The sequence below is a fragment of the Phacochoerus africanus genome, chromosome 3 (assembly GCF_016906955.1).
Source record: "Phacochoerus africanus isolate WHEZ1 chromosome 3, ROS_Pafr_v1, whole genome shotgun sequence".
NCBI lineage: Eukaryota > Metazoa > Chordata > Mammalia > Artiodactyla > Suidae > Phacochoerus > Phacochoerus africanus.
In genome coordinates this window covers 26,906,503-26,934,049 of record NC_062546.1, presented here as the reverse complement: position 1 = coordinate 26,934,049, position 27,547 = coordinate 26,906,503, and the positions used below count along the sequence as shown (strand labels likewise).

The window sequence follows — 27,547 nt, the reverse complement described above, 5'->3', positions numbered from 1 at the left end:
GTGCTAATGTGGCCAAGGCTGCTTGTGCCCAGATATTTGGTCAAACATTATTCTGGATGTTTCTGTAAAGGAGTTTTTTGGATGGAATTAACCTTTAAATCAGTGGACTTAATTTTGTACTGTATGGAATGACGTCCCTATAAATCAGTGGACTTTAAGTCAGAGCAAGGCAGATTCCCCTCCATGATGGGGGTGAGCCTCATCCAATCAGTTGAAGGACTTAATAGACCAAAGACTGACTCCCCTGCCTCCTCCCAGCAAGAAGGAACTCTGCCTGCAGACTGCCTTTGGACTGGATCTGCGACTCTTCCTCGAGTCTCCAGCCAGCCAGCCTACCTTACGGATTTTGGATTTACCAAGCCTCCACAATCCTGTGAGCCAACCCTTTAAAATAAATCAGTCTTCTCCTCCCACCTTCTCTCATACACACAAGCACTTACACACACACGTGCACAGTTGGTTCTGTTCCCTGGAGAACACTAATACTGGCACTATTTATCAAAACTGCACAAGTTCTCTTGTGGTGCAGCAGGTAAAGGATCCGGCATTGTCACTGCAGTGGCTTGGGTTCGATCCCTGGCCCGGGGAACTTCCAGATGCCTCGGGTATGGCCAGAAAAAACTGCAAATGCTGGTTATAACCTATCCATATAACAGAACATGCTGCAGCCACAGAAAAGGATGCAGCTTCTTTACATACCAACATGGAAAGACCTCCAAGATATATTAAGAATAATGTGTACATGTGAAATGATATACACATGCAAGAAATTCAGATGCAGCCTCGTTCACAGAAGAATGGAAATAACCTAAACCCCCATGAGCAGGAAAGCAGTTAAATAAACCATCCATTTGAAGAAACCCGGCGCACTGGTTACAGAGAATGACGCTGTGCTCTCTGTTCTGATGTGGAAGGATTCCCAAGTGGGAAAAAGCAAGGCGCAGACTGCAGTGTGTACAGTGCTGCTATTTGTGTGGGAAGAAGAGTCAAACTCTGCCTATACATTTGCAAATGCACAACACGGAATAAACTAATAACAGGGGCTGCCTCCTCGGGGTGGGGAGAACTAGGGAAGTGGGACATGGGCGGGGAGAAGGGAGTACTGAGCACTGTGTTTTCTGCATCTTGGGCAGGTATTATCTTATTTCTAAGGTTGGGAAGAAAGCCATCTCAACACAAAGCATTCATACGCTCTGCTTTTTATGACGTTTTTAACTTGAGTTTCCCCTGAACTGCTCTTACAAATTCCAACGTTGGACCACAGCGAATTTCACGAAAGACTCGGGGACATCACCCAAACCAGGAAGAGAATTTTTGAAGATAAGAGCACTGGCTCTCCGCAAGGCAGGTGACTCTTTAATCCACGCACAGAGACAACTGGATGCAGACCTGTTCTTCAGAACCCTTTTTATTCCTCATCGAGCCAAGAGAGGAGGTCAGCTTGAGCCCATACGAGCTGAAATAGCTCAAAAGGCCCCCGTCATTACATAGAACACAGCAAAACCTAAAATGAGGGCAGTCAGCCTCAGTTCTTTTCAGGGCAGACCAAGCAGTGTCCATGAAAGATGCCTAGCAGTGAACCAGCACCACGTGTGTCCGGACTCCATGGGGCTCCGCGGTGTGTCGCTTGTGGAGTCCTCCCCTTCCTCAGCCATAACCAAGCCGCTGCGCTTTGGTGGGGAGGGTCATCAGTGCCCACCTCCAGCCACAGACCTGCTTGTTTACTCTAGAACCTTGAACGGGAGGAACTTATTTCCTGCCCCGCAACTGAGATGCAATGGCCTCTCTGAATATCTCAACAGTGACCTGGGTGGTGGAGGCTCCCTCAACAAAGACACTTCAGGGTCATCCATAAGTACTTAATCCTGTTGTTTTTCAGAAACCTTTGCACCTGGGCTCCCAAGAAGCAAGTGGGCCTGAAGGAGCCGACGCCAGGGCGGGGGGGTGGGGTGGGGAGGGGGGCGGAGATGCAGGGGGGCAGAAATCAGCTGAAACACTCCATGCTGGTTCTGACTCGCTCCATCTCGTGCAGGAAGCTGTAGAACTGAGGCAAGGTTAATTCTGGGGAGAGAAAATGACGCTTCAGGTGAATGTTTCCAATTCCACAGAATCATCCAAGAAAACAAATTTCCACCCAGAGACTTTGTCTGTGTTGGCTTTGTACATCCAAGCAGTTCTTGACGGGTAATTGATCATGATAAAGACCCAAGAGCCTTGAACATAGAAAGTTCTCAGCTCCATGTTAAAGGGTGGCGGGGGTGGGGTGGGTGGGATTTAAAATGGCATTGACTCCCCAGCACAAAAGGATGACAGGGACCATCGAGCTGATCCTGCAGCAAGAGCTTCCTGCTCTTCCACACTCGCCATTCCTGCCCCCCATCTTTCCCTTTTGCAAAAAGGCATTCCAACCTGCCAGAGCCTTATTATTTATGGGAGCAAAGCCAGCAGAATGGCAACTCCACCGCTCAGTGATGACTTCTTTTCTGGAGAAATGATTGGTGGGTGGCTTCACGAGCCCAGTGACTGAAGAGAACATGGGAAAAGTGAAAAGGCTCAAATGGGAATTTGGACTCACCTATGTATAAATTTTCAGTTTGATTTCCTTTCTTAACCACCAACTTTAACTGATACAAAAAGGGAAAAAGATTAAAAAAATTTTTAATTAAAATGGTGATAACTGGGCAAAGCTAGGGGTTCACTCAGAGCTACAGCCACCAGCCTACGCTACAGCCACAGCAACGCAGGATCCGAGCTGCATCTGTGACCTACACCACAGCTCACGGCAACTCAAGATCCTTAACCCACTGACTGGGGCCAGGGATTGAACCAGCATCCTCATGGATACTAGCTGGGTTTGTTACCGCTGAGCCACATTGGGAACACCCAGGAATTCTTTCTTTTTTTTGGTCTTTTCTAGGGCCGCACCTGCAACATGTGGAGGTTCCCAGGCTAGGGGTCTAATCGGAGCTGTAGCCGCCAGCCTACACCACAGCCACAGCAACAAGGGATCTGAGCCACGTCTGCAACCTACACCACAGCTCATGGCAACACCGGATCCTTAACCCACTGAGCGAGGCCAGGGATCGAACATGCGACCTCATGGTTCCTAGTTGGATTCGTTAACCACTGAACCACGACCGGGAACTCCATCACCCAGGAATTCTTGAAACCTAAGCTTTCATGTAAAAATCAAAGCATCTGGCGTCTAGCTCAAGAGTCACTCAGGAGCAGTCGATCATCCACCACCAAAACTCCTAACAATTCCCACAATCACAGAAAAAATCAAACTTTTAAGAACAATAGCCAGATCCCATTCATCTGAAAGTAAGTATGTTAGTGACCACATATCTGGCTGACCACAATGCTCTGAGATACATAAGACAGTTCAGTGGAACCCCTACTTCATAGGATATTAATGAAACAATGTAGATTTAATAATTTTTAACCACGTCAAAAGATCTTCCAATTTTCAGGGATCAGGAGAAGACTTACTTGTAAAAAAATACTTCCCACTTTCTCCAGTTCGCTGCTCCCAGACGTCACTGTGACACAAAAGAGAAAACCAGTAAGTGACTGGCTGAGGACCTACTCTGAAGACCCCAATCTTGTAGGCTGAACAGCAAAAAGCCATGTAGGGACCATTAGGAGGACAGCAAAATGTGTTTTTTGTTCTTTTTGGTCTTTTTAGCACCACACCCACGGCATATGGAAGTTCCCAGGCTAGGGGTCGAATTGGAGCTGCAGCTGCTGGCCTACACCACAGCCATAGCAACCTGGGATCCGAGCCTCGTCTGTGACCTATACCACAGCTCATGGCAACAACGGATCCTTAACCCACTGATCGAGGCCAGGGATCAAACCTGCGTCCTCAAGGATGCTAGTCAGGTTCATTTCCACTGAGCCACGACGGGAACTCCAAAACATGCTTTTCAGGAAGTGAACAGAGAGCCATGGATAGAAAGAGCTGTTGGATGTGGACAGCAATAGCGAAGCAGCTGCTGGCCCCAACTCTCTTGGGGGACCGAGGACACCTTTCCCCAGCGAAGCCATCTGAAAGCCTCTGCAACCCAACCCTACAGCACCCAAATGAGCTGGGACTGGCTCTAACTAGTTACCTCCAAATTTCCACTCCATATCTATGAGCTGGTTAATCATCAGAGTCTGACCTATGGCCCATCGAGCAAGGGTGGGGGAGTTCTGCTTCCACTGGAACAAAAGCAAAAAGCCAAAGTCATAACAATGGGAAAAATCCCCCCTCTTCATTCTGCCCCCAACACAGCATGTTTAGTCTTTACCCCAACAGTGGGAAGAAGGCAGAGTGCTTGGCCTACGGACACAGGTCTGGGGGTTTGGGGGAGCGTAGAGAGGGCAGGAGACAACATAAATGTTTTTTTTCATTCCAAGATTTAATCCACGTTGGAACACTGTATGACATTTATATTCAGTCAAATCAGAGAGAAAAAATTAGAGATACGCTAAACAGTGAGGTTTAAGAGCTGCATTGTGTCATTTGCATGAAACCAAATGAACAACATAAAGCTGAGGAAATGATACACAATGACTGACGGGTTTTCCTTAGTTGGCGTTTTCCATTTGTTTCTTTCCGTGAAATAAAAGCAAGTGATCTTAACCTTGATTAAGAGGAATCATGATACCTTTTCAGAAAAGTAAGTGGCTTTCTCCTCACTAAGACCTAGAAGAGAACAGGAGACATGAGCATGATGAAGAGCTGCAGGGCTGTCACTCTGAGCGACCTTGGGTGGTGACCTACCCAGAGTTAGGAAATCAGCCCGGACCTGCTCAGCCGTGAGACTCTTCTTCAAAGCACCTGGGAGACGGGAGAAATCAGTCACAAAGGGCAAATCAATCAACCAGTTGGTAGCAAGTATTTAATGGGCACAACAGAGATGACAAGAGGAACACGTGGAGACTCCGCTTGCTCTGGACAATCTCCGGGCAGCGGAGGAGGAGGAAGTATCTGAGACAAGGGACAGCAAGGCAGCGGCTTTTCGTGCCACCCAAGTGCTGGCCCCTCCAGGGAGCATGGAGGGAATTAGAGACAGAAGAAAAGATTGTATGGACTTGTGGATCTGAGGAAATAAGGCCACAGACTCCTGGAGCCAAGCGGGGGAGCTCAAGGTCAGGCGGGGCACAGGGGCAACGCCTCGATCTGTAACCACTAAACGCATGTTACCTAATTTTTCTTTTTTCTTTTCTTTGTTTTCTTTTTGGCCGCCTCCACTGCCCAACCCCCGCAGCATATGAAAGCTCCTATGGGAGGGATGGAATCCAAACTGGAGCTGTGACCTACCCACAACTGCAGCAGGCAACACCGGATCCTAAACGCACTGCACCGGGCTGGGGACCAAACTGATGCCTTCACAGAGACGAGTCAGATCAGTAACCCACTGTGCCACAGTGGGAATTCCTCTAACTTTCAGTAAATGAAAATTAAATAACATTTAATATTCTGAGCCTCAGTTGCACTAGCTGTTTCAAGTGCTCAATAGCCACATGGGCCCAGTGGCCATAGAACTGGTCAGTGCAACTTACAGGCTGTTCTCGTTGACATACTGGACAGCGCTCTTAGAAAATCAGCCCTCAGGAAGCAAACCAAACCAAACTAAGCGGTCTGGCCTCTACATTTCCCAATTCACTAGCAGAGGGGACGTCCTCGGAGAGAGGCACACCCTCACCTCCCATCCCCCACCCCATGGGGGCCGCTTTGTTCTCCTTGAGGCTCCTTGATTCCTGAAAACAAAGTGCTACCAGCAATCTGGGCTTCTCAAAGTTTAACCGGGTAACAATTTGGGAAACGCTTTAAAATTTTCAACTTCTTAGTCTTCCAGAAGATGACTAATCAAAGAATAAGAGGACACCCACCACCATCCAGGGAGAGCCCTGAAGTAATGCCCTAAAACCCGAGCCCCCACCCCCAGGGCCATCCAGAAAAACAAGCCTAAAGGCTGCTGTCTCCTGAAAAATAAACCAGGTCAACAAAGGGAGGAAATCTTTTATCTCCAAAATCAGACTGAGCGAGGAAGCCACAGGGAAATAAAAAAGGCAAGACCCCAGGAAACCTTGGCTATAAAAGCCTTCCAAAGAAGGGGCTACTTCCCAGCCAATTAAGTAAATTCCTGGCTACCACGTGCCGCTTCTCAGTTTATATGAAGTTCACTTCCAATATTCTGTCGGATGATAGCCAAATCTCTGAAGCGGCGATTATCATTATAACTTATTTTTAAATTTTTTTATTATACTTTATTTACAATGTTGTGCCATATGGTAATCTTTTTTTTTTTTTTTACAGCCGCACTTGCGGCACATGTAAGTTCCCAGGCTAGGGGTCAAAATGGAGCCGCAGCTGAGGCCTACACTACAGCCACAGCAATGCCTGATGTGAGCAGCATCAGCAACCTATGCCACAGCTTGCAGTTATGCTGATCCTTAAATCACTGAGTGAGGGCAGGGATCCTCATGGACACAAAGTCTGGTTCTTAACCTGCTGAGGCATAACAGGAACTCCCATAATGTAACTTTTAACTTACCAGGAAACAAGATCAGAAAGATTCAGCTCTGGGGGAGAGGAGTTCCCATTGTGGCTTAGCAGTAATGAACCCAACTACTATCCATGAGAATACGGATTCAATCCCTGGCCTTGCTTAGTGGGTTAAGTATCCAGTGTTGCTCCAATTCGACCCCCTAGCCTAGAACTTCCATACGCTGTGGGTGCCGCCCTAAAAAGACAAAAGAAAAAAGAAATAGGTAGGCAGGCAACCACTTCTCCACCCAGCTTTGGGGGGAGAGGATATGGCAAATTCATAGTCAACAACTGCACTGCTAAGAAGTCACCCTACAGTCAGGCCTCCCAAACACACTGAGGTCTACGTGCTAAGCTCTTCAGCAATGTGGGCAGGAGAGATGAAAAGTCAGGAACAGTGTGCTGGTTTGGATGCATTCACACACAGCTGGGGCGCCAAGGTGATTTTGTTAAAACTTAAGTCAGACCATGGCTCTCCTCTGCTCAAAACCCTCTAAAGGCTCCTGTGTCATTCACAGTAAAATCCAGAGCTCTCAGAATGCCCTGCAGAATCTGGCCTTCTTAGAACCCAACGCTCTTTCTCTCTCACGGAACCCAATGTGCGTTCCCTCTCTATCTCTGCCAGGCAGGTTCCTACCTCCAGGCATTTGCCCTTGCAGGTCCCTCTGCTGGGAACACAGGTCCTCAAATCCTTGGCTGCTCACTCCCTCACTTCATTCAGGAATCTGCTTGACTCTAACCTCCTCTGAAAGGATCCCCGTCCACGCTTCACTTGTACCCTGTACTGTCGTATTTTCTGCATTGCATTTTTAACTACCCAACTTTATGTTACATATTTATTGTCAATTTCCCCACTAGAATGTTTGATGAGAACAAGGATTTGGTCTGTTTTGCCCACTGCTGTGCGCCAAGCTCCTAAAAAAGTGCCTGGCCCAACTGTTATTGGTTGACACTCAATAAACACATGCTGAATGAAAGAATCCATACAGTGGAATGTGCAACCTTTAAAAAGAATAAGGTAGCTCTCAATGTCCCAATTTGCAAAACGTAATTAAAAGAAGTAGAGGAAAGGTAAGAACAGTCTGCACAGTGTAATGCCTTTTGCATAAAGAAGGGTATACTGCTGATCCTTCTTCATAGCTTTAATTATATCCTTATCTTATAGATAAGTAGACAGATTTTGTTGTTGTTGTTTTATTTTTATTTATTTTTTCCTTTTGGCCACCCTGCAGCATATGGAGTTCCCAGGCCAGGGATCAGATCTGAGCAGTAGTTACGACCTAAACCACAGCTGCAGCAATGCCAGATCCTTAATCCATTGTGCCTGGCCTGGGATCAAATCTGCATTCCCAAGATGCCGCCTAGCCTGCTGCGCCACAGGGGAACTCTGATATAAGGAAAGTTTTTCTTTTTTTCTTTTTTTTTGTGTCTTTTTGCCATTTCTTGGGCCGCTCCTGCGGCATATGGAGGTTCCCGGGCGAGGGGTCGAATCGGAGCTGCAGCTGCCAGCCTACGCCAGAGCCACAGCAACGCAGGATCCGAGCCGCGTCTGCGACCTACACCACAGCTCACGGCAACGCCGGAACCCTGACCTACTGAGCAAGGGCAGGGATCGAACCCTCAACCTCATGGTTCCTAGTCGGATTCGTTAACCACTGTGCCACGACGGGAACTCCAGGAAAGTTTTTCTGAACACAACCACAAAAAACTTTAGAGTAGGGAGTTCCCTGATGGTCTAGTGGTTAGTATTCATTCAGGCTTTCACCACTGAGGCTTGGGTTCGATTCTTGGTCTGGGAACTGAGATCCCATATCAAGCCACTACATGCTGCAGCAAAAAAACAAAAACCAAAAAAACTTCACAATGGATACCTTTGGGGAAAAGGTAGGGCCTTTTGGCGGGGGGGGGGGGGGGGGGGCAAGTAGGGCTTTTTTTCCTTTGTGTCATTTAAAAGTTTTCCAACTTGGAGTTACCGTTGTGGCGCAACAGAAATGAATCCGACTAGGAACCATGAGGTTGTGGGTTCGATCCCTGGCCTTGCTCAGTGGGTTAAGGATCCGTTGTTGCCGTGAGCTGTGGTGTAGGTTGCACACGAGGCTTGGATCCCAAGTTGCTATGGCTGTCGTGTAAGCCGGCAGCTACAGCTGCAATTCAGCCCCCAGCCCGGGAACTTCATATGCTGCAGGTGCAGCCCTAAAAAGCAAAAAAAAAAAAAAAAAAGGTTTTCTAGCTTCATGTAGGTTTTGTCTTGTTTTGTTTTTTTGGTCTTTTTAGTGCCGCGCCCTTGGCATATGGAGGTTCCCATTCTAGGGGTCTAATCAGAGCTACAGCTGCCAGCCTACACTACAGCAACGCCAGATCTGAGCTGTATCTGCAACCAACACCACAGCTCACGGCAATGCCGGATCCTTAACCCACTGAGCAAGGCCAGGGATGGAATTCGCAACCTCATGGTTCCTAGTTGGATTTGTTAACCAGAGTCACAACAGGAACTCCAAGGTTTTTTTTTTTTTTTAATGTGAAGGCTGTAAAATTAAGGCATTTTTGTTTCCTTTCTTGTAATTTTCTGTAATTTAATAAAAAAAAATGCTGGAGTCCTCTTGTGGCTCAGCAGGTTAAAGATCTGGCGCTGTCACTGCTGTGGCTTGGGTGGCTGCTGTGGTGTGGATTTGATCCCTGGCTGGGGAACTTCTGCATGCTGTGGTCTGGAAAAAAAAAAATCCCCCTTTAAGGGAAAAAAAAAAAAGGTTAAATGAGTTGTCTAGGGCCACAACAGGCAGCAAATGGCAGAGAAAGTGGCTTACAGGCCAGAGAGTCCCAAAGGCCAGGCTCTTTCTATTCCGGGTCATTCTGAGATGGTGTTGGTGAGGCAGTACCAGGCAATGCCTCCACAGTGACTGAGAGCAAAGGCTACCAAACTGCAGAGGCCAGATGGCAAGCTCTCCATCCTGATGTTACCTCAATACCTGGGGCAGGTAGGAACACACTTTAGAAATATATATATATTTCAGGAGTTCCCGTTGTGGCTCAGTGGTTAACGAATCCGACTAGGAACCATGAGGTTGTGGGTTCGATCCCTGGCCTTGCTCAGTGGGTTAAGGATCCGGCGTTACTGTGAGCTGTGGTGTGGGTTGCAGATGCGGCTTGGATCCCGCGTTGCTGTGGCTCTGGTGTAGGCCGGTGGCTACAGCTCCGATTAGACCCCTAGTCTGAGAACTTCCATATGCCACAGGAGCGGCCCAAGAAATGGCAAAAAGACAAAAAAATAATAAATAAATAAAATTTTAAAATAAAACCATTTAAAAAAAAGAAATATATATATATTTCAGCTTTTTCCTTCAGTGATTCCTCTGTCTTAAGCAGAAGACAGGCCTGCAGCCTTGACCCTGTGTCAGAGAGGAAACAATGTGAACTCTAGGGCTGACGTCACCAGAATATGTCACTAGAGGAAATTTGAAAATGTCCTTTAAACACAGATAACCATCTGGGATGGTTTATAAAGCCCCTGAGCTCCAATTTTCACTGGTACAGTTGCCTTAGGCAAACCCCATTGCCATCAAACAACATGGGTGGCAAGACTGAAGTGTATGTGAGGCTAAGGGTTTCAGGAAGCAGTTGGAAAGTTACCAAACACTGTTCTTGCAGCCGAATCTATGTAAGCTTGTTCAGTGTAAGAGGGGAAGCCCAAGGAACAGAAATAAGCCCGGGCGAAGACCCCTGAAGGAGGAAGCAGAGGGAGAGCACACGGAGCCCCAGTCATTGATTACTGACCCTGAAGGCTGACCAGCTGCATCTTCCTCTGCACGTTTCACGGGGAAACAGAGGTCATGGTCACCGTACCTTGATTTACTGTGCACCTACTAGGTGCCAGCACTGAGCTGGGCGCTGGAAATCATCAATGAACCAAACAAACAACAGTCTCTGTCCTAAAGCTCATATTCTTTTGGGAGAAAAAAAAGACCGTAATGATAAAGTAAATAGAGAAGCCATATATAGCGCATTATTGAAAAGTACCTTAGAAAAAAGTAATAGAGCAAGGTGAGGTCAGGAACCCTGGGGAACTTGGTTCAACACTTGATTAAATACCATTTGTGACTACTGTCCAAGGCTCATTATTCCTTTTCCTGCCCAGCCAGCCAGACTCTTTTAGGAGCAGCAAAGGGGAGTTACCACTTTTCCTTAAAAAACAACCAGTTACTGAGTACCCAGTAGGGCCAGATCCCTTGTTAGGTATTCAAGTAAAACCAGGCTTAAACTATGGCCCTGCTGTGAAGTTCTCTGTAATCTTTTCTAGGAGACAATTCATAATGACAATGATAACCATATAGCAGCAATGTGGCCACCACTTCTTATTCAGGCAAGTGCTTTACATTTACTATCTTTCTCCATTTTCGTAACGATGTATGAGCTACTAGTACTGGCTGTTTTATTCCCAAAGAAATGGATTCTCAGAGTGGTTAAGTGACTTGGCTCAAGGTCTCAGAGCCATGAGGGAGCCACAGTGACAGGCATACACAGGCCACCTCGTAACCAAATACAAGGTGGGGGCCCTATCTGGATCCTGATGCGAACAATGCTTACAAACAAAATGTATGCGACAATGGGGACGTTTGAACACTGACTGCATATTTTAATTTTAGATATGATAACTGCATGGTGGTTTGATAAGGAGGGAAAAGTCCTTTATCTTTTAGGGATACATAACTAGGAATTTAGGAATGAAATGATATGATGTCTGAGATTTGTTTTAAAATAATCCAGTTTGGCGAGCAATGAGAAGTAGGTGGGACACAGATGAAACAATCTGGCCACAGGTTGATAAAGGCTAAAGTCAGGCCTGGGAGTCAGGGGTTAGTAGATGCAAACTATTGCATTTGGAGTGGATAAGCAATGGGATCCTGCAGTGTAGCAGAGGGAGCTGTATCTAGTCACAGCGATGGAACATGATGGAGGATAATGTGAGAAAAAGGATATATATATATATATATATATATATATATATATATATATATATGACTGGGTCACTTTGCTGTATCACAGAAACTGACAGAATACGGTAAATCAACTGTAACAGAAAAAAATAAAAATCTTACCAAAAAAAAGGTTGAAGTCAGGTTCTTTTTAAGAATTAAAATAATGGGAGTTCCCGTTGTGGCTCAGTGGTCTAAGGACCCAGCATAGTCTCCCTGAGGACTGATCCCTGGCGTGACTCAATGGGTTAAGGATCTGGCATTGCCGAAAGTCGCAGAGTAGGTCACATGTGCAGCTTGGATCTGGTGGTGTTGTGGCTGTGGTGTAGGCCCCAGCAGCAGCTCCAGTTTGACCCATAGCCCAGGAACTTCCATATATTGCAGGTACAGCATAAAAAGAAAAAAAAGAATTACATAATGGAGTTCCCATTGTGGAACAAAGGGATTGGCGGCATCTGTGCAGCACCAGGACACAGGTTTAATCCTTGGCCCGGCACAGTGGGTTAAAGGATCCAGCACTGCCACAGCTATGGTATAGGTTGCAACTGCAGCTTGGATCTGATCCCTGGCCTGGGAACTCCATATGCTGTGGGTGGCCAAAAAAAGAGAAAGAGTAAAAGAAAAACATCAAAAACCCCACAGGCATTGGGCTAATCAAGGGAGGTTCCAGCACCAGCTTTTCCAGTGTAACATCTTAAGCAAGTCATTTCCCCTCTCTAGGGCTATTTCCTTATCTCTAAGACAAAGATCAGACTACATTACAAAGCTTTTACCTGACCCTCCCCCGTCCCCCTCTCCCCTCAAAAAGAAGAGTGCCATGGTTAACTGTTTCACAGATACTGGTTAAGCAGGTTGCTTTACTGCAGGATTTTTCAGAGCCTGAGATGTGTTAATGTGTGTGTGAATCTCCAAGATTCCAAGGCTGGGGGATTGGGGTTGGGGGGGGGGAGACAGTATTTTATGACCCTGTAGGTCACTGAAGTCTTTTCTGGATGAAAACACCTATTTGAGGAAGACTAATCTGGAGGGTTCTTGAGGTCCTTTCAGCTCTTACAAGCTGCACTTCTACAATGAGGTCTTACTGCATAAGCAGGACCAGGATGAGGGAGGAAGGATAAGAGAATGAGGGCCTGGCATTTCAGACTAGAGTGGGGAAGGCCCTGGATGCCAAGTTCAGGACTACTGAACCCATTATGCACAGTAAACAGCTGAGACGAGCAGCAGGATCCAAGGATCCAAGCTGTACTTGCTGTACGCCAGGACGAACTGGAATCTGCAGTGGGAAACAGAGCTGGAGATGCTGCTGCCATAACAAGGCATGAAGGGCCAAGAACTCTCTCTGGGATGGCAGCATTTGGGACTGAAAAGAAGATGGCACGTTAGGCCGAGGCATGAGGAAGAGACCAAGAGACTTACAGGCTACCATCTCAGATGCTTAGGAGATGCTCTAGAAGAAATGGAGAATTTCAGCAGAGAAATTGCAGGAAGGGAAAAGTCAGACTGCATGAGAAAAAGAAGAGGAAAATAAACAGAAATTGTTGAATGCCCCTGAGAAGTATAGCAAACATGAGACCGACTCTAGAACTTGAAAAGCCTAAAGAGCTTTGGGGCATTAAATAGTCAAGAAGTGACTTCACAGAACGGCCATCATCAATAACTCTACAAATAACAAAAGCTGGAGGGGGTATGGAGAAAAGGGAACCCTCCTACACTGTTGGTGGGAATGTAAATTGGTACAGCCACTATGGAAAACAGTATGAAGGTACCTCAGAAAACTAAACATAGAACTACCATACGATCCAGCAATCCCACTCCTGGGCACATATCCAGACAAAACTTTCATTCAAAAAGATACATACTGGAATCTAATATCCAGCACAAATGAACATCTCCTTAGAAAAGAAAATCATGGACCTGGAGAAGAGACTTGTGGCTGCCTGATGGGAGGGGGAGGGAGTGGGAGGGATCGGGAGCTTGGGCTTATCAGACACAACTTAGAATAGATTTACAAGGAGATCCTGCTGAATAGCATTGAGAACTTTGTCTAGATACTCATGTTGCAACAGAAGAAAGGGTGGGGGAAAAATGTAATTGTCATGTATACATGTAAGGATAACCTGACCCCCTTGCTGTACAGTGGGGGAAAAAAAAAAAAAGATACATGCACCCCTACGTTCACTGCAGCACTATTCACAATAGCCAAGACATGGAAACAACCTAAGTGTCCATGGACAGATGAATGGATTAAGAAGATGTGGTACAAACAACACATATGGCTGGAATACTACTCAGCCATAAAAAAGAATGAAACAATGCCATTTGCAGCAACATGGATACAACTAGAGATTCTCATACTAAGTGAAGGAAATCAGAAAGAAGACAAATACCATATGATATCACTTATACGTGGAATCTAAAATGTGGCACAAATGAACCAATCCGCAAAACAGAAACAGACTCAGACATAGAGAACTTACATACAGAACAGACAGTTGCCAAGGGGGATGGGGGAGGGAGTGGGGTGGACTGGAAGTTTGGGTTAGTAGATGCAAACTACTTTTTTTCGGTCTTTTTAGGGCTGCACCAGTGGAATATGAAGGTTCCCAGGCTAGGGGTCTAATCAGAGCTACAGCTGCAGGCCTACACCACAGCAATAGCAACCCTGGATCCGAGCCATGTCTGAAACCTACAACACAGCTCAAAGCAACACCAGATCCTTAAGCCACTGAGCGAGGCCAGGGATCGAACCCGCATCCTCATGGATACTAGTCAGGTTCATTACCACTGAGACACGACAGGAACTCATAGTAGATGCAAACTATTACATTTAGAATGGATAAAAAATGGAGTCCTGATGTACAGCACAGAGAATTGTATCTGATCTCTTGGGACAGAACATGCTGGGGATGATATGAGAGAAAGAATGTTTATATATGTATGACTGAGTCACTTTGCTATACTGACTTTTTTTTCTTCTCTTTTTTTGCTTTGTAGGGCCATACCCGTGGCATATGGAGGTTCCCAGGCTAGAGGTCAAATTGGAGCTACAGCTGCCAGCCTAGACCACAGCCACAGTAATGACAGATCCAAGCCACGTCTGCAACCTACAGCACAGCTCACGGCAACATTGGATCCCTGACCCACTGAGCAAGGACAGGGATTGAACCCTTGTCCTCATGGATACTAGTTGGGTTCGCTTCCCCTGCGCCACAACAGGAACTCCTGAACTATAATTTTTAAACATTTTTTTAAAAAAGAGGTGAATTCAGATCCTCTCCATTAGGTGAAAGAATGTTTAATCTGAAGATCTGATATCCAGGTGTAGGACTGAAACTAACTGAACTATCGATAAATAATGCTAAAGTTTAGCAAGCACGGTATTAAGTACTTTTATGTTCTCATTTATTCCCAAAACCAACACCATAAACTTACTCTTATTACTCCATTTTTCAGATGAGAAACTGCAACTCCAAAAGGCTGATTTGCCCAAGGTCAAATAGCTACATTAGGTGATATGACCAACACTCAAATCCAAGTTAGCCTGCAAAGCCTGTCTCTGGATGGTGGTCTCTGCATCTACAGAAAACAGTGGGCTACAAACACTAGTAATCAATCCTGCTTGAAGAATACACACCCAGCATCCCCTGGGAGGATCACAAGAGCTCCCAAATCCAGCTCAACTCACCCATCATGTACTAAAAGCTCCTGCTCTATTTCATTGCTTTAGTTGTAACCACGGCTCAGGAAAGTGGTACAGACTCCGTCCCTGACTTTGAGGAACTAGCTCTCTGTTAGGTTCATGAGAGAGACACAAATAAAACAGCACCAACAAGAGAAAACAAGATGATTATGATCTAGAAGGAGAGCTGTAGATAAAAGAACCCATCCTGGTTGCTGAGAGGAAGGGGAGGTCACTGTGGATTGCACTGGTTTGAGAAGACTGTTCAGAAAGAGGCGGCACAGGGGCTGGAGCACAAGGCCTGGGAGGGATTAATTACCACAGTCTGGCAGGACAGAATGGGGCGGGAGCAGAGATGAGAAGGGCAGGAACGGATGGAGATCGAGGTCTCCTGAAAATCAGTGTCCACAACAGCTCACAGGTTTCCCCATTCCCACAGGTGCAGGCTAGACGAGAATACGGACTCCTGGTTCTGCACTCCGGGCACCTAGCCCACGGGCATGCTCACGTATGCCGGGAACGTGACATGCTACGGACATTCACAGCGGGATTGTTTCTGAGAGTGAAGAGTCAGAACTAAAACGTCCAGCAACGGGAAATGGACTAACTACAAGAAGGTACATTCAGTCCAAGGTACACTGAAGTCACCAGAAGAATGAAGCTGACGTGGAGAGATCCTCCATGTACTAGGTATGAAAAAATGCAAGATTCAGGGTAATTCTAGGGTTTATTACCATTTATGAAAAACAAAACTGCACGAATGTATATGTGTATGTCTGTCAGTGCACAGAAAAATATGCCAAAATTATACTGTGTGATTATTTCTAGAGGCAAGAATTGGATGAGAATAAAGAGAGATGTTCCCCTTTGACTCTCCAGAGCTCTGCAGTTCTAACTTTGCGATGCACATTTATTCCTGTGTTGAAAAGACCGTAGGCTCCCTTCCAGCCTTGTGTTTCTCATGCCTTTATCCTGCCATGAGGGCAAAAATTGCAAGAATCACACTAACCAAGGATCCTAAAATTTCACAGCTGGAAACCTGGGGGATGTTCTGATTCACACCCCTGAACCTTAGGAGCATGAGACGGGGCACGTGAAGGATGTGCACTAAGATATACGAGAAGGTCTGAGGTCCGAGGTCCGAGGCCCGGCAGGAACAAACCAACCAAGCTTTGAACTTTTAATGCAATCACTGGGCTGAGATCTTGGGAAGATCTTATTACTGATTTGTAAAATGTGCAAACTGGGAATGCTGTTTTAGGGCCCCCACCTGGGGCATACGGAGGTTCCCAGGCTAGGGGTCGAATCAGACCTGCAGCTGCCAGCCTACACCACAGCCACAGCAATGCAGGATCTGAGCTGCATCTGCAATCGACACCAAGCTCACAGAAACGCCAGATCTTAATCCACTGAGTGAGGCCACAGGTCGAACTCAAGTCCTCACAGATAGCAATAGGGTTCTTAACCTGCAGAGCCATACTGGGAACTCCATCACCTCCTTCTTTAAATAAATTTAACTTTTAATTAAATTGCCAAATTATTTCCACCAACTTTTTAGACAAGACATAGCTAAAAATGAACAATTAAAACAACCTGCAGTCTTACCACTCAGAGCCACAATTAACTCTTTATACTTTTTAACACAAGGACTGTAGCAGACAGTATCAAACAGAACATTGTGCAAGGTTTTCCATATGGTTACATTTTCCTCAACAGCATCTGTGTGTGTGTGTGTGTCTGTGTGTGTGTGTGTCTGTGTGTATGTCTGTGTTTAGGGCCACACCTGCGGCATATGGAGGTTCCCAGGTTAGGGGTTAAATCAGAGCTGCAGCTGCCAATCCACGCCATACCAAAGCAAGATCCAAGCCACGTCTGCGACCTACACCATAGTTCATGGCAACATCAGATCCTGTTAACCCGCTGAACGAGGCCAGGGATCAAACCCGTGTCCTCATGGGTGCTAGTCGGGTTTGATACCACTGAGCCACGATAGGAACTCCTCAAACTGTGAATTCTTGACCACCCTAATACTCCCCTGTAAAAATGGACCACGGCTTGTGACACCCATTTCCAGTTGCTGGGTAATTTGATTGCTTCTAATTTTCCTTTCTTATGAACAGAGCTCCAGCAGAGAGCCCCACGGCGCAGCCTCTGTGATCACCTCCCTCCCGCCAGGAACTGTTGCCTGATGGCTCTAAGGCAAAACCTGCTTCTCAAACCATCGGCCGCCAGAGACCTATCTTATACGTTTTTCTATCCATCACAGGCTGAGATTTTTGTAAAATACAACGAAAATTAACTCTTAGAGGAAATGAAAAAACACAAAATATAAGATCCACATGGTTCAAATGGTCAATTGTATGTTATGTATATTTTACCCCATTAAACAAAAACACAAGCCCCCTTTTAAAAATTAGTACAAGAGACTATCAAATTGCCATAACAGGTTCTAGATCCTTACTCTCAGTTTCTGTGCCTACCAGGTAGGGGACCAGAGACGTTTGGGGCCGGAAGCAGGGATGCGACTGCACCCTGAGCAGCACCTCTATTCTGCTCACCTGCTCGCCCTCTGTCTAGCTGGCTCCCCGCCCCAGACTGCGAGGCCCGCCCATGTCTGGTTCACCACCGAACGCTCTGGCTCGGCGCCCAGAGCACGTCTGCCAATTTGGTGGATTGAGGGAGTGTTCAAGTCATGTCTCTGACCTCAGCTGCTGGGAGAGGCTACTCACCATTTGGAACCAGAAGGAAGCTCTTCACGATGCTTCTGAGGGGGCCAAGACTGATCTGATTTGTGGTGGCAAATTCAGAGAGCTGAGCCAGAAACCTTTCCACCTGCAGAGAGGGAAACAGCACAGACCAGGCTTTCACTTTCTAGATGTCTCAGGTCCACAGACACACTCGGGAACTCCCCTTTCACAAGATACTTTACCTCTTTTGGCTCAGTTAGGAAGTGGAAGAGCACTTCTGTCAGGGCTGAGAACTGCTGTGAAGAGAACACGGAACATCAGTAAAACTCAACTCTTGGGTCAGTGTTCCCACGTCCCAACTACAGCCCCTTGAGAAAGAAGAGAAACACACAGGTGTTGACACCTGTTTTGATCATGTTAAAGTGACACACAGTCATTGGAGTTCCCATCGTGGCTCAGTGGTTAATGAATCTGACTGGGAACCATGAGGTTGAGGGTTCCATCCCTGGCCTTGCTCAGTGGGTTAAGGATCTGGTGTTGCCGTTCGCTGTGGTGTGGGTCACAGACGTGGCTCAGATCCTGAGTTGCCGTGGCTGTGGTGTAGGCTGGCAGCTACAGCTCTGATTCGACCCCTAGTCTGGGAATCTCCATATGCTGTGGGAGCGGCCCTAGAAAAGGCAAAAAGACAAAAATAAATAAAATAAAATAAAACAAAGTGACACACAGTCATAATTTGAAAAGATTGAAGCTCACCAATGTTCATGGGAACGTTATTAACAATAGCCAAGATACAGAAGCAACCCAAGTGTCCACTGAAAGATGAATGGATAAAAAAGATGTGCTGTAAACATACAATGGAATACCACTCAGCCCTAGAAAGAACGATCCTTGCCATTGGCAGCAACATGGATGGATCTATGTGAAGTGAAGTAAGTCAGAGAAAGACAGATACTGTATGATCTCACTTACATATGAAATCTGAAAAACAAAATAAACAAACCAAAAACAGACTCATAGATACAGAGAACAAACAGGTGGCTGCCAGAGAGGAGAGGGGTCAGGGTAGGAAAAAGGCTAAGGTGATTAAAAGGTACCCACTTCCAGTTATAAATTAGCCACAGGGATGTAATACACAGCATAAAGAATAAGGCTGGAGTTCCTCTGTGACTCAGCAGATTAAAGACCCTTCCTTGTCACTGCTGTGGCTTGGGCTACTGCTATGGTGTCGATTTGACCCCTGGCCCAGGAACTTCCACATGCTGTGGGCGCAGCCAAGAAAAAGAAAATGAAGAGAATACAGACAATAATACTGTTACTAAGTTTGTATGGTGACCGGTGGTTGTGATTATTTCACAAGGTAAGCAAACATCAGTTACTACGCAGTACACTTGAAACTAACATAAAATTGTATGTCGAAACAGTCAACTTTAAAAAAAGCGAAAAATGTCACAATACCCACTACGGGTGCCAAGATATTTGTACAACTAGGAGTTGCCACTGTGGCTCAGCGGTAACGAATCTGACTAGAATCCATGAGGATGTGAGTTCGATCCCTGGCCTCCCTCAGTGGGTTAAGGATCTGGCGTTGCCATGAGCTGTGGTGTAGGTCACAGACGTGGCTCAGATGCGGCTTTGATGTGGCTGTGGTGTAGGCTGGCAGCTACAGTTCTGATTTGACACCTACCCTGGGAAATTCCATATGCCACGAGTCTAGCCCTAAAAAGCAAAAAAAGAAAGATATATTTGTACAACTACATTGTCTGAAAAACTCATATATTTTGTTGGGATACTTGGGAGACACACATTGAGAGATGGTGAGTGTTTGCACACACGTTCACACATACGTTGCAAGGGTCACCCCCCCCCCCACCTCCTCCCCAACAAGACCTAAAAGGAAAAAAAAATCTCTGGAACATTCATAGTAGTTACTTCTTCTTTTAAATTTTTCTTTTTTTTGGGGGGGGGGCTGAAGGAAAAAAAAAAAAGCTGTATTGCTTTGCCAGGCAAAGGAGGGCCACAGCAGGCTAATGCCCTAAAGACTGTGCCCCCCAAACTTTTCTTTTTGTTTATACTTTGACATATTTATCATTCAAACCTAAGTCGATTCAGGAGTTCCCATTTTGGCTCATCGGTTAACAAATTCGACTAGCATCCTTGAGGACATGGGTTCAGTCCCTGGCCTTGCTCAGAGGGTTAAGGATCCAGCGTTGCTGTGAGCTGTGGTGTAGATAGTAGACGCGGCTCAGATCTGGCATTGCTGTGGCTGTGGCATAGGTTGGCAGCTGTATTCTGATTAGATCCCTAGCCTGGGGACCTCCATATGCTGCAGGTGCGGCCCTAAAAGGCAAAAAGACACACAAAAAAAGTCAATCCAAATATATAATTTCTCCCATTTTCCCCCTCACAAATGGTAACATAGGAACTTTTTCTCTTCCTTGCTTTCAAAAGCAGTTACTTCTGTGTGGCAAGATTTTGGGTGATTTTGGGTGCGAGATCCTTAACTCACTGAGAGAGGCCAGGGATCGAACCTGTGTCCTCATGGATGCTAGTCACATTCATTTCCACTAAGCCATGATGGGAACTCCGATTTAATTTCTTTTAAATACAAATGAGACCATACTGAACCCGCTCCCTGAACCTCACCTTTTTTTCACTTAGTTATGTCTTAGAGACCCATCATGCCAGCATATAAATCTACCCAGTTCTTTTAACAACTGCATGACATTCAACTGTTAAAGACTTAGCATCATTTTAGCTCCCTAGAAATGAACATTAGAGTATATGTGTATGTTTTGCAGCACTGTTATTACAAACAATGCTATGATGAATATCCTCCCATGTATTTCTTTGTGACATGTAAGTCTATAAGATATATTCTTCAACTATATCCTTGGTCAAAAGATACATGCATTTTTAAAAATGAGGTATAGTTGATATACAATACTATATGTTTCAGGTGTACAACAGTGATTCACAATTTTTTAAGGTTATATTCTATTTATAGATATTATAAAATATTGGCTATATTCCCTGTATTGTAGAACATATTCTTGTGGCTTATTTATTTTACACATAGTAGTTTGCACCTTTTTTCTTTTTTTGTAATTTTTTGCTTTTTAGGGCCGCACCTGCAGCATATGGAAGTCCCCAGGCTAGGGATCAAATCAGAGCTACAGTTGCTGGCCTATGCCACAGTCACAGCAATGCAGGATCCAAGCCACATCTGGGACCTATACCACTGCTCACAGCAATGCCAGATCCTTTAACCTACCGAGCAAGGCCAGGGATTGAACCTGCATCTTCATGGATACTAGTTGGGTTCATTACCACAGAGCCATGACGGGAACTCCAGCAGTTTGTACCTCTTAATCCCCTGTCCCCTCCCCTTCCCCTCTTCCTATTGGTAACCACTAGTTTGTTCTCTAGGATAAATGCGTCTTAAACTCTGAGAAAATGTTGCCAAATCGCCTTGCAAAGAAGTTGCAAGGATTTACACTCCCACCAGCCAATGGCATAGAGGTATCAGCTTTCTCAAAACTTCATGGATATTCCACAGAAACACTTAAACCAATGCTGACCAGGGTCCTTCTGCAAATCTGTGATGTTGGGTATTAGCCTTGCACAACTGCTGGTAAGAGTAAAAACAAGAACAGTCAAGGCTGGTTTGAGAATGTGTTCTCCTCTATTTATTTAAATTTTTTTTTGCTGCAAATTTTTGGAACTGTTAGATCTTCGGCCAGCTGTGTTTCCTATGCCTCCCAGGGCCTTTTACAAAATGGGGCGGGACGGTGTTCCATTTCCAGGCCTCGGTGGTGCACTCTCCCTCTCCAGTTCTCCTTCAAGAGGGGCCTCAAGCTCACCTGGTCTGTAGGTTGCTGCCAACCCCCACCCCTATCTCCACTTTTCCAATCCCTCCTTATCCTTCGAGGCCCTGCCAAGATATCTTGACACTCCCAACAAGAAAGGGACCTACCCAGATTCTTAACTTCTGATCCCTCTTGGAACCTGACCTGTGGGGATTAGACTTCTCAGTCTTGATAAGGATCTCAAACCTGTCTTAACAGAGAAGGTTCCTCCTACAGCTTTTTATGGTCACAGCACTTAATTACTCTAAGTGCACGGTAAGAATTTGTTGACTACATCTTCCCCAAACACTTTCCCCACTCTATGCCTCGGTTACCTGCATAGCTGTCTCTCCCTGGAATGCTCACCTGCTCAAGACTGCCCAGGAAACCAAAATCGTAGCTACATGTAAACATACGAAAAGATGCTCAAGATCAATCCAGATGAGAAATGCAAATCGGCAAAACAAGGAGATACCATTTTTGCACTTATCTACAAAACTAAAAAGTCTGATAACACCAATGTTGGTGAAAGTAGAAGGAAACAGACAAGCCAGGATAAGCAGGGGCAACCTTTCTGGACCACAATTTGGCAGCCCCTAACTAATTCTTTAAATAATCATATCCTTTGACCTACTAATTCCATTACAAGAAGTATATACCCTTCAGAGATGTTCCAAAAAGTAAACCCGAACAAAACAAAAAACCAAAGGCAAGTTAAGTGTCTAGGAAGAGGGACTGGCTAGATTATATTAATTAGATCTGTTTCAAGGAATATTAGACAATCCTTTTTGTGTAAAAATGTTTTTAAAAGAGAAGTTCCCGTTGTGGCGCAGTGGTTAACGAATCCGACTAGGAACCACGAGGTTGCAGGTTCAGTCCCTGGCCTTGCTCAGTGAGTTAAGGATCTGGCGTTGCCGTGAGCTGTGGTGTAGGTTGCAGACGTGGCTCAGATCCTGCGTTGCTGTGGCTCTGGCGTAGGCCAGGGGCTACAGCTCCAATTTGACCCCTAGCCTGGGACCCTCCATATGTCTCGGGAGCGGCCCAAAGAAATGGCAAAAAGACAAAAAAATAAATAAATAAAAATAAAAAAAATAAAAGATACCCATATATATGATGGCAGACACAGACTTTTTTTTCTATAAAAATACACAAGAAACTATTAAAATGATGATTTCTGGAGATAAGAGAAATAAGTATTTTATTTTATATATATATATGTATATATATATATATATTTTTTTTTTTTTTCCATTTCTTGGGCCACTCCCTCGGCATATGGAGTCCCCCAGGCTAGGGGTCTAATCGGAGCTGTAGCCACCAGCCTACACCAGAGCCACAGCAACGCAGGATCCGAGCCGCGTCTGCAACCTACACCACAGCTCACGACAACACAGGATCCTTAACCCACTGAGCAAGGCCAGGGATTGAACCCACATCCTCACAGGTACTATCTGGGTTCATAGCCCACTGAGCTACAATGAGAACTCCTGTCTGAATTTTCTATGTGCATTGCTTTCATTTATAGCTGGGTGAGAGGACTACAGAGCATTTGTTTTCTTTTCATATTTTTCTGAGTTTCTTCTCTCACAACCATTCTAAAAATGATTTTTTTTGAGGGGGGTGGCCATGCCTCTGGCATGTGGAAGTTACCAGGCTACGGATCAAACCCAAGCCGCAGCAGTGACGTGAGCCACAGCTGTGATGGTGGATCCTTAACCTGAAGAGCTACCAGGGAACTCCTAACAATGATTATTTTTTAATTCTCCCTGTTCTCAAGGTTCTACAGGTCCTAGGACTGACTATGGGCATCAGAGAGCACATGTAGATCCACTTAGTACTAAATAGTGTCTCCATTTTCTGACCCACCCTAGCAGATCGCAACTTCCCCAGTACAACAGGCCTCTTTCATCAAGCCTTTATGAACCTCACTGGATTTAGTGGCTGTTTGGTGCAGAGTAAGCATTCAGATAAATACCCCGAAATAAGCAACAAATGATGATGCCAACATCAACACAACAACTCTTTTTCTCCTTAAGGCCTAGGCCTCAGACTTCAAAGTAAGTTCAGCTAATAGAGTGGGTACTCAGAGAAGTTTGATCACCTAAGAAAAGGGGGGGGGGAATGGACCAAAGGACTCTGGTAAATTGCTCAACAGGAAAAAGCTTTCTGTACTGAAAACAAAGGTATAAAGTTTAGAGTGTGTGTCAAGGTTAGAAAATAAGTCAAGGGATTTCCTGTCACAGCTCACTGGAAATGAGTCTGACTAAGATCCATGAGGATGCAGGTTTGATCCCTGGCCTTGTTCAGTGGGTTAAGGATCCGGCGTTGTGAGCTGTGGTGTAGGTTGCAGACATGGCTCAGATCCCATGTTGCTGTGGCTGTGGTGTAGGCCAGCAGCTGCAGCTCGATTGGAGCCCTAGCCTGGGAATCTCCATATGCCTTGGATGTGGACCTAAAAAGACCAAAAAAGAAAAAGAAAAAAGAAAAAAAAGAAAGAAAAAAGAAAAAGAAAGTAAGTCAAGGAAGTAGGTTAAAGTTTTCCAGGAATACCAAATTGGAGCTAAACTTAGGGATTATACAATCCAGCAGTAGAATCTCTTTTTATTCTCCAAACGGAATTCTTCCCCCAAATCCCAATACACAAACAAAAGGTAAACTATCTGGTTGTGGAGATCATCTACAAAGCTCTACTCCAAATTGTACACAACACTGTAAACCAACTATACTTTTTTTAAAATGTACATTAAAATACAAAAAACAAAAACCCCTCTATTCTAGTGTGTTTAATACCCCAGGATCTGAAGTCAGGTGTCCAGTCCTGAATTCTGGCTACATCACTTCCTGGCTCCCTCACCATTAAAAGTTTATGTCCCTGAATCATTTTTTCTTATTAATGGTAACAGTACCTGACTCCTAGGGCGGCTGCAAGGACTTGGTGACTTAAGACACATAAAAGCACTTAGAACTGTGCTGTGCACTACAGCGGCCGCTAACCCCATGTGGCTATTAAACATTTCAAAAAGGCTACTCTAATTTGAGATGCGCCTTACATGTAAAATACACACTAGAATCAGAAATTTTGGTACCAAAAAGTGAAATATCTCACTGATATTTTTATGTGGGTTACATCTTGAAATGATAATATTCTGACATCGTGGATTAAAGAAAACATTACATTCATTTCCTGTTCCTTTTTAGTTTTTTAAATGTGGCTACTAGAAAATGTAAAAGCAGAACTGCGGCTTGCCGTTTATTTCTAGGGGACACCACAGCCTCAGAACATGCCCAGCATCACAATTAGTGTTACTTCATGAGAAAACAATAAGTTGTAGAGATGCTGAGATGAAAGAGAGGGGCCCCACCTCCTGAGAAGTTACAACCCAGTGCGCACAATAGATGCACCTTTGTACTGATGGTGAGAAGTGTCATTTTTAACTTGCTCATCTGGGCTGCTTGGTGGTATGAAAGGGGAATCCCAACCCGCACAGGAGCAGGAAGCCTTCAAGGCTGACTGGCTGGCACCTGCAGCCTACTCCCTTACCTTCAAGGGCCCACCCTCCACTGTGCAGCGTGCGTTGTTTCTTTCTCTGAATTGGGGGTGGGGTGGGGAGGAGCCTGCCCACAGAGTCCCACTCTGGCCTGGCCATTATCTACACCCACATCCCATTGCCCGGATGAGTGCCCCCACTCCAGGTTCCCTTCTGCGCCCCGCCCCAGGATGCGCAGATCCTCCCCAAGTCATCCCAGCCTCCCTACTAAACATCTCAATCCTTCCCTTGACCCATAAATACCAGAGCTCCCCTAAACTCCCTCCGCCTCCCAACCCCCTCAGTCTGTAACTTCAGTTCTCCAAACTCCCTTAGGCCTCATCAAGACTCCCCTCGGTCACTCTTCCGGGACCCTGCAAACTCTCCTCGTTCCCTGGACCCCCAGAACTCCCCCAACCCCATCCCTGGGTCCCCAAGATGCCCCCGAGACGCCTCAGCTTGGCCTTAGGCTTCCCTCGGCCCCCCAGACTCGCCTCCGATCCCAATTCGCCTTCGCCCCTCCCCCACCCCCCTGTGGCCTTAAGGCGCAGCGGGCGGCCGCGGCGCGACCCGCCGTCCCCCTCCCCCGCCACCCGCTCGCCCCCGCCGGCCCACCTGCGCGCCCAGCTGGTTCAGCTGCTGCATGTCGCCGCCCACGGCCTCGGGCACGGGGTCCTGCGTGCAGTGCAGGCGACCCATGGCGTCCGCCGGGCCCCGCAAGTTCCGCAGCTCCCACGCCTCCCCCGACTTCCTCCTTGGAGCCGCGGGCCTCGCCGCGCTTCCGCAGCCGCACTTTCGCCACCGGCCGCCAGCCGCCGCCGCCGCTGCCGTGCTCCGCTCGGGCGGGTCCCCAGGGCGCCCTCTCCGAGCCGCGGACGCGCGCGGACCCCCAGGTGGGGTGGGGGCGCCCAGGATACCCGCTACCGCTGTTCCCTGTCGAGAGCCCTGAGCAGCACAACGGTCAAACCTGCTGGGAGACCCAGGGGCACAGAGCTTGGCCTTCCGCAGCCTGCTTCTCTATCCGTAAAATGATCCCGGGGGTGGCGCCTTAAATGAGCTGACTCTTCTTAAAGGTTTAGACGATAACCTGGCACCCAGGAGGCGCTCATCTGTGGCTAACTGCTATCATTATCATCGTTATTATGCATTCAGCAGATATTTATTGCATGCTTCCTAGGTGCCAGGCTCTGGAGACAGAAAAATAAACGGCCAGGCCAAGTGTCTGGGAGTGCTTGGGTCAAAGCGGAGCAATCAAATCTCAAATTTGGTTGCACCAGCAGCATTCGGAACGCTTGCTGGAATGCCAATCGCTGGGATCCGCCCCGAGTCTGATTAGAAAGGCCTGGGATGGAACCCGAGAAACTACATTTTCCAACTTCCCAAAGGCCACACTTGGAGAAACTCTGGGGTGGAGGGAATTCTGACGCAGAAAAGCGCAAGCACTGTGGTTGATTGTGCCAGGAAGGCAGGTGGTCAGTTGGTGGGGAGATTACTGGGACAGTGATAATCACTGCAGCCTCTGAAATACTTTAGCCCCCATGCTCTCTTCCCAAGGACCCCTGCAAGTAAGTACTATCGTGTTCCCCATTGGAGAAAACAAGGCATGCTCCCTGGAACCTAGGACGTGGACTCCTCAATCCCCAGATCATCTTCACCTCCCCCTGAGGTGTAGGAAGGTGCCTTGAGGGTAGGGAGGCTGCCTAGAAACATGGGGTGGGGGAGTGTAGGGAGGATTGGCTGGCTTCCCTCCCACCCACAGGCTTTTTTCTCTAGTCTTCCCCCAAAATCCCTTCTGGACAGGTATGGGCAAAGTTCACTCATGCACTCATCTACAAATAATACTGAGTGCCACCTGTGGGGCTGATCTCCTGATGTGCTGGGACCCTACAGTGACAAAACCAGATGCAGTGGCAGACTTGGGAGAAGTCAGAGTTTAGTTAAGGAGGTAGACACAATACTTATGAAAATCACGTGTGTGAAATTCTTAACTGATGCCAAGAAGTACAAAGTGCTTTGAGGCCATATACACGGCACCTGTCCAAGTGCAAGATACCTGGAAGAGAGTAAACTTTCGGGATTCTGACAGAGACTGAACTCAGACCCCCTGACTCACCGTCCAGGAATTTTTATTTTAAAATAATTTTAACCCATTAAAAAAACCACTGCCAGGTCCTTATATTTATTCATATCTTTAAGTGTTAAGCCAGAGTTGTTCAGGTATAATTTATATAGAGTGAAATGCACTCATTTTAAGCGAGCTTCTTTACTTTTTTTTTTTTTTAGTCTTTTGTCCTTTTA

The 27,547-nt window shown here is 46.3% G+C and overlaps 1 protein-coding gene across 5 annotated transcripts; it reads right to left on the bottom strand.

Annotated features, from left to right (window-relative positions):
* Nucleotides 1-1,390: 1,390 nt before the first annotated feature.
* On the bottom strand, nt 1,391-26,282 carry COMMD7 (COMM domain containing 7). 5 transcript variants are annotated; one of them, XM_047771339.1, is made up of 9 exons: nt 25,865-26,281; nt 18,120-18,170; nt 17,920-18,022; nt 4,772-4,828; nt 4,656-4,693; nt 4,116-4,206; nt 3,493-3,542; nt 2,576-2,624; nt 1,391-2,061 (listed from the first exon to the last, which is right to left on the bottom strand). In XM_047771339.1, the coding sequence occupies exons 1-9, from the start codon at nt 25,946-25,948 to the stop codon at nt 1,985-1,987; spliced, it is 600 nt and encodes a 199-aa protein (XP_047627295.1). In that variant the 5' UTR covers nt 25,949-26,281; the 3' UTR covers nt 1,391-1,984. The 5 variants fall into 5 exon arrangements, with proteins under 5 accessions (XP_047627295.1, XP_047627294.1, XP_047627293.1 ...); XM_047771338.1 differs by having other exon boundaries at nt 18,120-18,173; nt 25,865-26,279; XM_047771337.1 differs by having other exon boundaries at nt 1,391-2,624; nt 25,865-26,282.
* Between the last annotated feature and the right edge of the window lie 1,265 nt (nt 26,283-27,547).